The 13,940-nt window shown below is 34.8% G+C and overlaps 2 protein-coding genes across 3 annotated transcripts; one reads left to right on the forward strand and one right to left on the reverse strand.

Moving 5' to 3' along the window:
* Positions 1 to 1,085: 1,085 nt before the first annotated feature.
* Positions 1,086 to 1,956, reverse strand: LOC113670658 (2-oxo-4-hydroxy-4-carboxy-5-ureidoimidazoline decarboxylase). The gene has a single exon (XM_027186834.2). It carries the CDS (start codon positions 1,863 to 1,865, stop codon positions 1,341 to 1,343), a length of 525 nt encoding a protein of 174 aa, XP_027042635.2. The 5' UTR covers positions 1,866 to 1,956; the 3' UTR covers positions 1,086 to 1,340.
* Positions 1,941 to 13,432, forward strand: LOC113670657 (sodium-coupled monocarboxylate transporter 1). Of its 2 annotated transcripts, XM_027186831.2 has the most exons (16): positions 1,941 to 2,329; positions 4,037 to 4,102; positions 4,937 to 4,988; positions 5,116 to 5,183; positions 6,002 to 6,153; positions 6,282 to 6,422; positions 6,902 to 7,031; positions 7,264 to 7,352; positions 7,650 to 7,762; positions 8,286 to 8,353; positions 8,703 to 8,789; positions 9,513 to 9,673; positions 10,164 to 10,264; positions 10,867 to 10,991; positions 12,713 to 12,745; positions 13,190 to 13,432. In XM_027186831.2, exons 1-16 carry the CDS (start codon positions 1,988 to 1,990, stop codon positions 13,217 to 13,219), a joined length of 1,758 nt encoding a protein of 585 aa, XP_027042632.2. In that variant the 5' UTR covers positions 1,941 to 1,987; the 3' UTR covers positions 13,220 to 13,432. The 2 variants fall into 2 exon arrangements, with proteins under 2 accessions (XP_027042632.2, XP_027042633.2); XM_027186832.2 differs by lacking the exon at positions 12,713 to 12,745 and having other exon boundaries at positions 1,944 to 2,329.
* The last annotated feature ends 508 nt before the right edge of the window (positions 13,433 to 13,940 follow it).

Raw genomic sequence — 13,940 nt, forward strand, 5'->3', positions numbered from 1 at the left:
CAGGTGGTGAGGTTATGAAGGATCAGGGATCAATATGAGAGGGGGAGGAGGATGGAGTCAGAGATTAAAGCACAGACTGACCACCCTATGAGTCTGTGAGTACCTACTAACCATAAAAAAATTAGGAAATTTTGGATTATCTAAACAAAAATGTGGAATAAGGTGTCAGGTCACTTAAGTGTACCTTGCTTTGCCAAAAAATTCCTTCAGGATCTCAAAGTGTGGCTGTTTAAGAGCAGCTCATTACTATAACCCTTGTACATTTTCTCAGGATTTTTTATTTCATTTCTCATGCCATCAGATCTTTTGGTCAGAGGAAACCTCGCAATCCTCATTGACTGATAATATATAATTATAACTGCATCCGTGGTTTGTTGCCCTAGAAAATAAATCAGCATTACCATCCTCTAACACAGTCATGAAATGATTAGTTTGTAACTTTTGTTTGTCAATGAACCTCATTTTATTGACTTATACCATAGGCGGCCCAAGCTCACGTCTCGAGAAAAAGCCAACGATGAATTCATGAACGCGTCACGCGTTGTGTGACTCGGTGTTAAGTTACGGGAGGAACCGTTGAAAATTTGAACACGTTATAAGGCATAGTATGGGGAACGAAATATGGTCGATTTATAACGATAAATATTTCGAAATCTGAATATTTTACACGTAAAATCAATAAAAACTTACTCATGCCCTGTGTATCCGTCGAATTTCTAGCGATTTCTGCTGTTTTAAGCTTGCTTTACCATCACTGTTAACCATGTCAAAAGACGAAGTTCGTCTTTTGACATGGATAACAGTGATGGTAAAGCAAGCTTAAAACAGCAGAAATCGCTAGAAACTACGACGGATACACAGGGCATGAGTAAGTTTTTATTGATTTTACGTGTAAAATATTCAGATTTCGAAATATTTATCGTTGTAAATCGACCATATGTCGTTCCCCATACTATGCTTTATAACGTGTTCAAATTTTCAACGGTTCCTCCCGTAACTTAACACCGAGTCACACAACGCGTGACGCGTTCATGAATTCATCGTTGGCTTTTTCTCGAGACGTGAGCTTGAGCCGCCTGTGCTTATACTGAATTTAAATACCATAGGGTGACTTTACAAATTATTTTGTTTACTATTTTACATTTTATCAGTTAATTGTAGGTCCACATCAGCCTCATGGCTACCACCTTTTTAACCTGCATCACTTAATAAAAAATGAGGGATGGATTGTTCCAAGAGTGACGAAATATACTGTGCTCCGATTAATAGGAAAAAAAAACTCTGTATGCTATTTCCTACCATGTTCCAAACAGATATATGTCTATAGTTCCATAGTTTTATCACAATTTAGAGTCCTCGCATTCAACCAAATCTTTCATCCTCAGCAGCATGATCTTCTTCACTTCTTCAATCCCGCACTCTAGCTCTTGATCTCTGTCATTATTCAAGCGCGATTTTATTCCTTTCAAAATTGCATCTTTATTGTTTAAACGAGCGCAAATCACAAATGGAAATCCAAACTTATTACTATAGAGATGGTTATAATGTTTTAACTCTTGAATCTCCTCTTTTGTTAGCGTTGTGATACCAGCGTGTGTTTGTTCTCTTTGGGATTCGGGGGTAAGTGATTCTAAACGATCGGCAAGATCAGGATGGTTGCGCAATATGCCGGCTCTTCCATCTTTGGGAAGCTCGTCGATAAACTGGCACATCACCTCCACGAAGTTGTCAAATGACCTAAAAGGCCTCCTACCACATACAGCTGCTGCACAAATTTTTGTCTCCTCGATAACATTGCCAAACGTACGGATAAAATCTCTGTAATAAAGCTCGTTCACTGCAGAAATGCTCAGTTTGGAAGCCATATTGAATTTATCCCAAACGTGATCTTACATAAAGGAATCAATCTAATTAGCTTTGTCGCTGGTTTCAATATCAGGAGGCTCAATTTCGGAGAAAAACACAGTTTACAACAATTTTCCCTGCTATGGCGATTCACGCACATTTTACCGTGGCGGATTTTGTTGTATTTTCTCTGACTTTGCTGGCATCTATGGGTATTGGAATATTCTATTCTAGGGCGGGTGGAGCACAGCAGAATAACAACGAATATCTCATGGCTGGGCGAAGTATGGCTAGTATTCCGGTTGCCATCTCCGTCCTTGCTTCCTTTGTTTCGTCAATCGCGATCCTAGGAAATCCAGCCGAAGTTTACACGTATGGCTTTCAGTACTGGATCAATTCCTTCACGAACTTTATTTCTGTTCCAATCATGGCGTTGGTTTTCTTACCTGTGTATTATAACCTTCGTTTGACTAGTAGTTACGAGGTAGGTTGTCATACATGAATTAATGAATCCCGTTGCATAATTAGCACCGATCGCTTAGTACCAAATTTCCGGTTTATCTCGATTGAAATGCGCGAAATGTAGTATTCAAATGTGCAAGTTAAAATGTATTGGAGTAATCGCACAGTTATGATACAAATACCACGAACATTTGAACAAACAGAGTTTTCATCGTTTTTCATTGTGAACAAATGTTTACTTGGTGTAATCATCTGTCATGAGCAAGTAACATTCGCGTTCTTTTCTCTCGTACACATTTTTTTTTATCATTGAATGGAATCGAAAAAGTGAAATGACTTAACATCAATTCAGTCTTAAATTAATTTAACATGGTTAACCTTTTCTCGTGTGAAGTTCTATGCCGGTGTGTATGTTCCGGGGTAGCTCGGTTTGAAAGGTTTAAATATATTTTTTTCTATCTCCCCCTTTTTATGCAGCCCGTCGCTGACTAATGGCACTGATTCGCACGAACCAGTGAATCCTAAGAAAGGATTATTTACAGTTTAATTCAACTGTTCGAAAACTTCAAATTATACCCACTATGAACAAGTCAAATAGCAAAACTTTACGATTTGTGAGTGTGTGTGTGTGTGTAACTCTTGGAAGAAATTGGACAAAAGAACATTTAATTTATGAATCGTACTTATTTAACGTTACGTAATCTTTTTTTTTTCAATTTATTTCGTCGTATTGTAGGTTTTTTTCATACGTAACGTCTTTTGTTTTGTACGATAATTTGTAGGTTTGTTTTCGTTTCGTTTGCCATATAATTGAAAAAAAAATTAATTTTTGTGTAATTCGTTCAGGGTTATTCGAAGTCGTGTTCGAATTTATACGAGGTCGTTCAAGATTAGTTCGCTCGAGATCAGTCATTTTTTGCTCAATTTAATTTGTTAATCGTACTTAGTTTGAGTCAATAATAAAATGTTCAACTAGTGAACAGAAATCCCTTTAGTTAATTTCCAGTACGATTATTGTTACTGTCGCACTTACAGAAAAGCAGCCTGATCCAATGACAGGAAATGAATTAAGAAGTAGTAGTAGGATCTTATAGTTAATTTTGTGACCCAAGTAACATGATTGGCACTAAATTTGGATTTATAACTTTATAAATTTTAGCATTTGAATTAGTTCTTCCCCACCTTCATTTTAAGCCTTCCCTAAAATCTCCACTCTCCATTTGATTGACAATTCTTTCTTACATCAGTGACGGTACATTCATTGGGATAAGAAGTACCCCAGAAGTTTGTGCAGCAGGAAAGATGCTTCAGGGTTGCTTGAGGTACAGCCTACAGCATCTCTAGCTTCTTGAACACCCTCCAAACTTTCCAAGTGCATCATATCTTGATGAATGCATAGCTGATGTATGAACCAATTGTTTTATAACTTTATCAGTGCAGTTGTTTGAATATTGTTCTCTTATAAATTAAAACATTTTAGAAAAACAGTGCACACTAAATCTGAAATAAATCATCTTTTAGCCAAAAAAACTGTTATGATATAATTTAAAACTTGTTTATAAATAACTTATACCCAAAGTAAAATTAATTACAACATTAGTCAAAATATACTCAGACATCAAGGTCTGTTTGATAGTGTGGCACAAGCAGTCATTTACAAAATGAAATTTAGATATAACTGACTTTATTCTCGTGGGACTGAGTGCTTTGTAAAAACATTTTCTTTCAGTATCTAGAAAGAAGATTCTCCTTTAGTGTAAGGATGTTAGGATCTGTAGTGTTTGTTATACAAACGGTAAGTGAATATTAATCTCTAGTTATCATTAACTGGATCCATTTTTCTCTCTGTTCAAGCTTAGCTAGCTATTAAATAAGTTATGGTATTAGTAATGTCAAATCAAAGATTAAATAGGAAAAATATTTATTGCGTTGTCTCAAGTGCAGGACAAAGAAAGTCTGAGTCCTCATAAGGAATCAACCTCAGACCTTCAGGTTCTTCTCTGTAACCCTTTCACTCTCATGAGTGATCAAGACAGAGCATCTCCTTACATTATCAGTACCATACCAAGCAGACAAGCGACAAGAGTAAATAAATATATCAATGAGGGGATACTTGATCCAATATTAAATTCTCCAAATTGGCATTTTAAGAATTGTATGGCAGACAGAGGGAGAATTGCTGAGGTGATCTTGGGAGTGACAGGGTTAATGCTTGACCAGTGAGCCACAGAGAACTTCTTGGAGAATAAATAGGTCATAGTTAGAGGCACGAGTCTTGTATACTGAAAGGATGAGCAATGTGGAAAGTGTCATATGAATTTAAATTATAATATCATTTCTTTAGTGTATACATCACTGTGCATAATAATTAGTTTGTGAAATCTGTATCACAGTTGTTATAATTTCTCATTTAAAATGTTGCAACTAGTGTTGGTTCCTTATGAAAGATTTTGTCGTAGGACCCCACAGACGCAAACTTAAGTTAACTTGTGCATCCCACATGCTTGTATTAAAGGCCATTTCATTCATTTGTCATCACCCATGTCATGCTATTTTTCTTTCATTATTGTTGGTCAAATGAGCGCAGTTTTCTAAATTATGAATCTTATTTCAAAATTTTTTTTTTCAGGTTTTGTATACTGCTATTGTATTATATGGACCATCACTGACCTTAGAATCAGGTAAAAAAGTATTTGATATACCAACTGAAAATATTTATATGTGTAGAATATAGAGTGGTTTATTTCAAATAAATATTGTAATTCACTGATCATCCAGTTAATATTTGTGGTATTTTGTATTATTAAGTGACAGGTTTCCCACTGTGGCTTTCAACGGTTGTAACTGGTCTTGTCTGCACTTTCTACACCACAGTAGTAAGTCCTTTTTTAGTTATGTGGTTTTGTTTGTGAAGAATAATTTTGAAAAAAAGTCTTTCGAAACATCTACTTCTAGCAAAACATTTGATAGTAATAGTAATCTTTAATGAGGATGCCAACATCATGAAGTAGTGATTAGCATGTAACTTCTCCCTAAAATATCCATACATAGTCCAGCAAACAAGTAATGAGAATACTCAAAGTTATTATGTAGAAGTTGTTATCTTGATCAAACACCAAATTCTCATCACTCAATCATAAGGAAATGTGTGGCAGCTAGAAGGGAGAATTAACAATTAGATCTTGGGAGTTAACAGGTTAAAAAATCTTGCAGGGACTCAAAAGAGCTGAGAATTACAGTAAATTACACTCGGGACACCATGTACGGTCTCAAAAGTGTGCAGTTACTTAATATACACACACAAGAAACTTACTTTTATATGGTGTATCAAGACCCATTTGGATCACATCAAGTCCAGCAGAGACACTTTGGTGGTAATCCAAACAAACATGATAGTAACATTGGTGGTAATCCAAACAAACATGATAGTATTTAATAAATTTTTTTTCATGGTTTCATACAGATTGTGTCTATTAGTTCAAAAACCAGCTGAAATTTAAAAATACGAAAGACAACCTTTTTTTTGTGGCGTCTTGTTTAGACTACCAGTCAATTTGCTACCATTACTATCACAGCCTACAGTTGTAATAAAAGCATGAGGGATCACACATTGTGTACACCGCATGTCACAAGATGCTTGTATAAAGGCTTGCACTAATGATGTTGTAATGTTTATTACTGTCACTGTCCTTAGGGTGGCATGAAAGCTGTAATATGGACAGATGTGTTTCAAGGCATAGTCATGTTAGTTGGGCTGACAACAATTATTACAGTAGGAACAATAAAGGTTGGAAGTCTGAGTAAAGTTTTTGATATCGCTTACAAGGGGCACAGACTTGAGTTTGAGTAAGTTTGTTAAAAAAAAATCAAGATTATTATGACTATTACAGTACTATCAATTTCACTGATCTTGTAATAACAAAGCAAAGAGAAATAATGGTTTCAGTACAACTAAAAATCATTTCTCTTTACAGTTTTTCCATAGATCCTACACACAGAACCACATTGTGGGTTTTTCTGATAGGTGGTGTATTCCAAATGCTACCTATCTATGCAACCAACCAGACAGCTGTCCAAAGATTTCTGACCTCAAAGTCCTTTAAGTCTGCTCAGAGGTATATACCAGTAACATTCTGATAGTTATTTTCAATAGTAGAAGTAAAGAAATGATCTTGACAAGCAAACTACAATTCCCTTAAGTTACAACAAAAATAAATTACTGAAATCTTTTTTTTTCCTTTAATGATGTTAGTTTAATTGCAGTACACATTTAAGGTTCATTTTAGTATGTGCGCTATATTCTCAAGTCCAAATGAGATTTATTACAGCTTTGTCAGGAAAATCCTGTTTTATTTTTTTAACCATGGACACACTAAACTAATCTTGCAACCATAAAACTAGTATTGTCCAAAATGACCTTGTCGGTTTATACAATATTCCAAACATGATTTATTTCTTTTACTTGTGAACAGTTATTTTCTTTTTAAGAATCATCTGATCGAACTTTATATTATGTATTAACTAAAGTAGATTGCCAACACATAACAGGTAAAGAATTATTTATAGAAGATAATTTGTTCATATCTTTCCAAAGGGCTGTTTGGTTGAATCTTCCTCTGAACATATTCAGCACAACAATAACAGTCCTAACAGGATTGGTGATTTATGCATACTTTGCCTCCTGTGATCCTCGTAGTATTGGGGAAATATCCAAAGATGACGAGGTAAACAAGTGGCTCTTAATTATTGATCTGCCAAAAAAGTGATTGGCTTGCAAACAGAATATTCTGACTTTGGAGTGTGGACAGAATAAATGAATAAGCCCTTAATAATAAGGGAATTCTCCTTTTCGGCACCTTAGGAAATTTATAGAGAACAGTATGGAGGATGTGCATATAGATGTTACAATGTATAGGGTCTAACATATCTTTTGATCTTTTGCACTGTCTTCTCTAGATTTTGCCATATTTTGTGGTTGAAGTTCTGGGAAAGTTCCACGGTATTCCTGGAGTCTTTGTTGCCTCGCTGTTCTGTGGGACTCTCAGGTATTATTCAGTACTTACCCTGCATTAGATGAAATGTTTACAGTTTTGTTTTCCTTTAATAATAAAAGACAGAGATAGGGTCATGTCTGATTTCAGTACATCCTAGAGGTATCTACTTCTATTCATACCCACACCAAGAAATTTTATTGGAAAATGAAAAAGGGAAGGCATGAGAACATATTTTTCAATAAAATTTAGTGTTATCTATTTCCAGAAAAGTTAGGAGATTGAGATATTTGTGCATATCTGGCCAAGAATTTGTTAAACAGCACAATCCAGCATAAATTTTTTTTTCAGCACTGTAGCATCTGGTCTTAATGCTCTGGCAGCAGTAACAGTGGAGGACTTTGCTCCCTTGGTTGTTCAGCATATTCCAACTGAGAGAGAAACTCTTGTGTCCAAATTGCTCGGTAACAATTTTCATTGTTTAGTTTTTAATTTTTTTTCATAATGATTAAAATTTCCACAAACTTTGGAGAAAATGCAAAACAAATAATTCAGTTTTATAAGATTGGATGAAAAAAGTATAACAACAATTCAACAGTGACAGATCAAGATAGCATAAAGTTGGATGGGGATGAAGAACATTTTTTTGGACTATTTTTAATTTAAGTTAAACCCTTTCATGCCCAAGTTGCAATAAGTAATTCTCCTTACTGTCTGCTATACAATTGTTATGATGTCAGTTAAGAGAGTTTGGTATTGGATCAAGTGATGATGCCATGACTGATGTTTTTCTTCATTCTCATCACTTGTCTGTTTGATATCACATTAATATTGTGAGGAGATGTTATGTCTTGGTCTCTTACAGAAGCTTAAGAGTTGTGGATAAATCCACAAAAATTAAGCCATAATGCACAAATCTTGTTTCTGTGCAATCAGAGGGCAAGACTGAATCTGAGTTATTCCTTTTCTGTTTCTTTTAATTTATAGTATTTGTATATGGCCTCATTTCACTTGGGCTGGCATTTCTGGTTTCAAAATTGGGAATGATATTACAGGTCAGTATTGTTTACACACATGTGTAACAAATGTTCATCAAATAAATTTTTCATTTGATGGTTCACACTATAAATAGATTATTTCAATTTCCACTCTCACAAATCTGGTGCTTTGTCTTCTCCAAGTAAGGTAGCATTATTTTCTAAAGATGCTAAGTTATGTCAAGTTGTGATTGCTTGAAAATATGTAGGTGACACACCTTAGTCCAAATCTGACAGATAAAAAGAACATAGAAATGGCAATCAAACCTTTGACAATGTTGCATCTTTAACTTATTTCTTATCAGTGACCATAATTGTCCTCTTAATGTGCTTACCAAAATCAATATCAAGTTATTGATTTTTACAGATGAGCGCAACAATGTTTGGAACCACAGGCGGGCCAATGTTGGCCCTCTTTTCTCTTGGTATATTGACGACTCATGCCAATGCCAAGGTAAAGCTCCCTGCTCTGTTCATGTAAGGTGTTTACAGCAACATATCCCATTTAAGCAAGTCTTGTGGCACATATTTTTCTGACCTCACTCCCCCAAAGACTAAAAATTAATCCATTAATTTATTATTTACTTTGCATTACAAGATTTTGCAAAACTCCCAATCTAAAATGGTACCAACCAGTTGAGAAGTTCTTTGCTTTGATTAAATACAAAGATTTCTGACCTCACAATAGTCCATTTTACAGTTGTATGCTTGGTTGCCAAGCCTTTGAACAGGAGTGAGGCTAAGGGTGACCTTGTTATGATACAAACCTTACTGCTTTTGAAATGCAAATTAATTTGTTATCATGCTAACTAGATTCTGGTCTCTAACACAACAAGGTCACCTTCAGCCTCACTCCAAATCAAAGGCTTGGCAACTAAGTACACAACTGTAAAATGGCCTATTCCATTAAGTTTATCCTTTGTACATTTACTTGAAATGAACCCTTTCCACCCCAACATCAGTCTGTATATTCTCCATGTTATTCTCTAAACAGTTTCTTTGGTACTGACAAGGAGAATTTTTTTAACGATCAAAAGCTTCTTCAGTTGGTGATCATTTTCCTTAGTCTTGTACCCTTAATGTTTGACTCAGTAGTGATTTTGTAGGGAGAAATTAGATGCCAGTCACCCCTTGGGGATAAAGGGTAAAGATTTGATGTTGTTGTTGTTACATTTAGGGTGTATGGATCGGAGTAGTGGCTGGATTTTGGACAGTCACCTGGATTAGCATAGGAGCTCTGGTTCACCCACCTGAGTACCCTACTCAGCCTATGTCTATATCTGGCTGTCCAAGCAATTTCACTAATGTTAATATGTCATATGTAGAACCAGCCCAAAGGTAACTTATGAACAAAAGTGAACTTCAATGTTATGTTACCATTTAGAACAAATTGTTGGTATGGCATTCATTGTAATGGTCTTGGAAAAATAACTTGTAGAAGATGGTACATGATTTCTATAATGATATAGTGACTGTAATGGAACCTCGAGAAGGAGAGCAAGCATATTTTTTTGCTGCTAGCCAAGTTCCTCCTTTATTTTCCACATTACATAATAATTAACAACTGTGTGACAAAGTGGAGGCCTGTGAGGTAAATATCCACTGCTAGCCACAGACACTGAGGTGAAGAGTTGTTTTAGTTTATATGAAAACAGTGAGATAACATAGCACAAAAAGATGATTTTAACTCATTTATTCCTGCAATGGTTAAATATTTTCATGCAAAAATCATACATGTATTGCTTGTAGGTGAATAGAATCAGAGCTTGTCTTCCATGCCATCCACTGTTTTAGTACACACTTACTGTGACTGACTTTTTCTTTTCAGGATACAACCTAGTTCTGTGTACGAGATTTCATTCTTTTGGTATGGTGTCATAGGATTTGTTATCACATACGTCATTGGATACCTTGCCAGTTATATATTTAGTGAGTGACTGTGGGAGATTGTGCCTGCTAAAACTGAAAAGTCTACAAAATTATATAATGATCTTTTTTTAAAATAGAGGCTCCTAGCTTCCATTAAATCTATTGGCTCTCACTTTTTTTTTCCAATTCAATTATTATTATTATTTTAATTTTTTTTTTGGAGTTACTTGTCAAAATGGCTGTAGATAGACCTGTCTGGTGAGGAGTGTCTTTACTGTAACTTTGTCTGCTTAACCCTTTACATGTATTTTCTCCCATAATATCCGTACTTAATCCAGCAAACAGATCATGAGAATACTCCAACGTATCAGGTAGAAGTTGTTATCTTGATCAACAACAAAGTTATCTTTACTGATATACAACAAAATCTGTAGTATCAAGAGGGGAGAATGAAGAATCTGATCTTGAGAGTTTAAGGGCTTCATTTTGATTAAGATTTTCTGAGGTTTTTACATACCTGTATCTCATCATCCTGTCCTTCTCCCTTCCTTTCATGTAAGTTTGTTTTTATTTTTCTGTTTTTTATCTCTATCTTTCTTCAAACTTTCTTTAATTTTTGGTGCACTCATCCCTTACCAAGCTATGTTACTTTTCAATTGTAGAAAAACATGACACTGAAAGAATAGACCCAGCCTTGTTGTTTGACTATTCCAAGCTCTCAAACTGCTTTGGAAGGTGCACTAAAACTTCTGGAAATGTGGCTCTTAATGGTGCTCATTCCATAGAGGTAATTAATATAACAATAATTTGTTTTTTGTTTGCCCTCAGGAGGTTTTATTTTTTGGTTACTGTGTATACAGTTTCTGTAGTAAATTACTGTAAATATATGAAAATCACATGTTTGAACTGCTGACAAAGAAACAAATATAATTTGAGGGATCTTCTTAGTAATGAACACTACTTAAGCAGCAGTCTTTGTCAGTACTGTAAATACATTTTACAACTTTTTCAAAAGGGAATGCTAAATTAAAATTGTAGTAATTTATATACCTTTCTTCATAATTTGAATCTTAAAACTGCCTTGCTGTATGGACTTGTTCTCCTTTTATAAATCTGCTTATAATCAAATAGAGGCTCAAATTTCAGGATAGGAAGTCATATTTCATTGAAAGGTCCCACACACAAGGCAACATTCTGTATGGACAAGCTGCAACAACAGCTTTCTTCATGTTGCAGTAGTTTTTTGTTTTGGCAACATTTCCCCCCTCAATACTTTCCACAAATTGCTTATTGTTTGAATTACATTGTGCAATGGTAGCAGCAATGCAATAAGTGACTCAAAAATTTTTTTGACAGCAGTACATGCAAAGCCCCTTTTCACAAAGCTGTCACAGCAGGCAGATTCTCGTGGAAGGTGGCTGACAACTAATTCTTTAAGGAGCTATTATTTCAACCGTTGAGTGGTTATTTCTGTTTTACTTTCACAGGACAAAAAAGAACATGACACACAGACATCTGACTGACTGTTTACTAATATTATCTACTGACCAGCCTGAGACTTTTCTGTGTTACAGTTCAACAAATAAAATGAATGAGCCTAATTTTTTTTCTGATTCAAAACTATTACTGAGCACTTAAATATCTCATCAAAATATATGCTGGAAACCAATCGAAACTATACCATTAGTTGAATAGTACTTGCTCCTCATAGGCTTTAAAATGACATGTTTATCTTTCAGCTTTCTTATAAGCATATTTCACCCTAATTGTGGGATCTTACCACAGCGCAACACTGTAGCAGCTCTACTTGGCAACAACCACTTGCCCCATAAGTCTGTTGTTCTAGAAAAAAGTCATTGTTTGTATGTGTGAAAATTTGGATTTACCTCCCTGGTATGCCAGTTATCTCCTTAATTACATGTATTTACAAGTTTCTTTATTTTTTTAATTAATATTTCTGAATTAACACCTAGTTGTTCATGTTAAAATGATCAGGAGGAAGTCAATTGGAATCACATTTAAAATAGCTTTAGGGTCAAAATTATGTTATTGTAAATGTCTTCATTGTACAACTTTATAAAATAATTCAAATAGTACGCATGCTCTGTTTGGCCATAAAACCATTTTACATGAGCGTATGTAAACACGGTTTTCGTTCCTCTTTCATTAGTTATTTTATAAAAGAAATGTAAAATGGTTTCCATGTTTACATAGCCTGATGTAAACACTTGGGAGGTTGGGAGAACACGAGATAAGCTGGAAACCACTCCACTTCGCGTCCTGGTTTCCTACACTTATCTCGTGTTCTCCCAACCTCCTGCGTGTTTACATCAGGCTATGTAAACATGGAAACCATTTTACATTTCTTCAGTATAGTAGAGCATCTCTAACTCTTCCAAATGTAGAGAAACTAAAACTATGTTGCATTCAACATTGTGTCTTAATCACCTAATTTTTTTTATTTGTCAATTTAACAATAACATTATCAATTTTCCTATACTTTAACAGCATCTCATTGCTCTTCAAGACCTGCAAAATCAGGTCAGTGCAAAGCCTGGGTAAATTAATTTTACAAACCTACTACTAACCTTGGCATATGATAACTTTTTATGAATGTGTAAGATAAAGTATCTCCAGTTAATAATGAACTCTTTACACCCTAACATCAGTAAGCAAGTTCTCCTTACCACTCTCTTTACTTTTCCTATTGTGCTTAAAACGAGAATTTGTCTAACAATCAAGAGCTTTTTGAGTTTATGATCGTTTTCTTTATTCTCATGACCTTAATGTATGATTCAGGGATGATACTGTTGGGAGAAATTAAATGCTTATCTTTGGGAATGGAAAGGTTAATTTTAATTAGAGACAAGTGAACAGTACTTTGACAAACTGTATCCAGAGCTACACACAGATTGCACTACGTTATGTTTACAGTCCAAAACTGTCCACATTTTATTTGAATTTTTATGCAATTTTATATTGCAGGATGATGAGAATACCCCTTTTATTAGCTGAAGTGGAACACAAGAGCACACCTTTCAACACTCTTGAACATGGGGCATATGAAAGAATTGAAAACAAGAGCTGTCTCATAGAGTCACATTGCATCACTTTCCTACAAGCAATTTATAAAATTACTCATGAAGATTACTTACATAGTATTATAATTATATTACTTAGTCGTATTCACCATTAATAATAATTATACTGTGATAAATTTAGAGTAAATTAACTAATTTTCCAATTCCAAAAATTTATTATTGTTATGAAAGCATACATGCATTCATTTGCTTGTATTTATAGAAAAATTGATATAGTTTTTAACATTCAAAGCTTTATCTATAAATGTTCTTGTACCTTGGGTACTTAATGTATTTTAGGACTCCTTTTCACTTCAACTCTTGCTTTGTAAATGGTGCTAGTGTTTGTTGTTAATTCCATTGCCTGAATAATGGTTATTACTGTAGAGTTGGCTCTAGACGCTAGAGTTACTCCTATGCTTCCCTCAAGCTCCCCAAACTTTCCACATGCATCCATACCTCAATATACATATATTTTATTGTCAGTTATCTTAGTTAACACTCAGCTTAGTTAGGCTTTTGGTTTTTTTTGTCTTTTTTGTTTTTTTTTTTTTTGTCACTTGGGTTAGCCTTTTTAGGTGGACATTTTGAGGGATACTGTTATGGCCCCCCACACTTTCCACTGTGCATAATGCATGACAACCCTTGAGATTGGG

Source organism: Pocillopora damicornis, chromosome 13 (genome assembly GCF_964200805.1).
Source record: "Pocillopora damicornis chromosome 13, jaPocDami1.2, whole genome shotgun sequence".
NCBI lineage: Eukaryota > Metazoa > Cnidaria > Anthozoa > Scleractinia > Pocilloporidae > Pocillopora > Pocillopora damicornis.

Coding starts and splice junctions, on each gene's coding strand:
- LOC113670657 (XM_027186831.2), top strand. CDS start 1,988: ATGGCGATTCACGCACATTTTACCGTGGCGGATTTTGTTGTATTTTCT. Junction 4,989..5,115: donor ATCACTGACCTTAGAATCAG/GTAAAAAAGTAT, acceptor TGTATTATTAAG/TGACAGGTTTCCCACTGTGG. Junction 9,674..10,163: donor TATGTAGAACCAGCCCAAAG/GTAACTTATGAA, acceptor TTTTCTTTTCAG/GATACAACCTAGTTCTGTGT.
- LOC113670658 (XM_027186834.2), bottom strand. CDS start 1,865: ATGGCTTCCAAACTGAGCATTTCTGCAGTGAACGAGCTTTATTACAGA.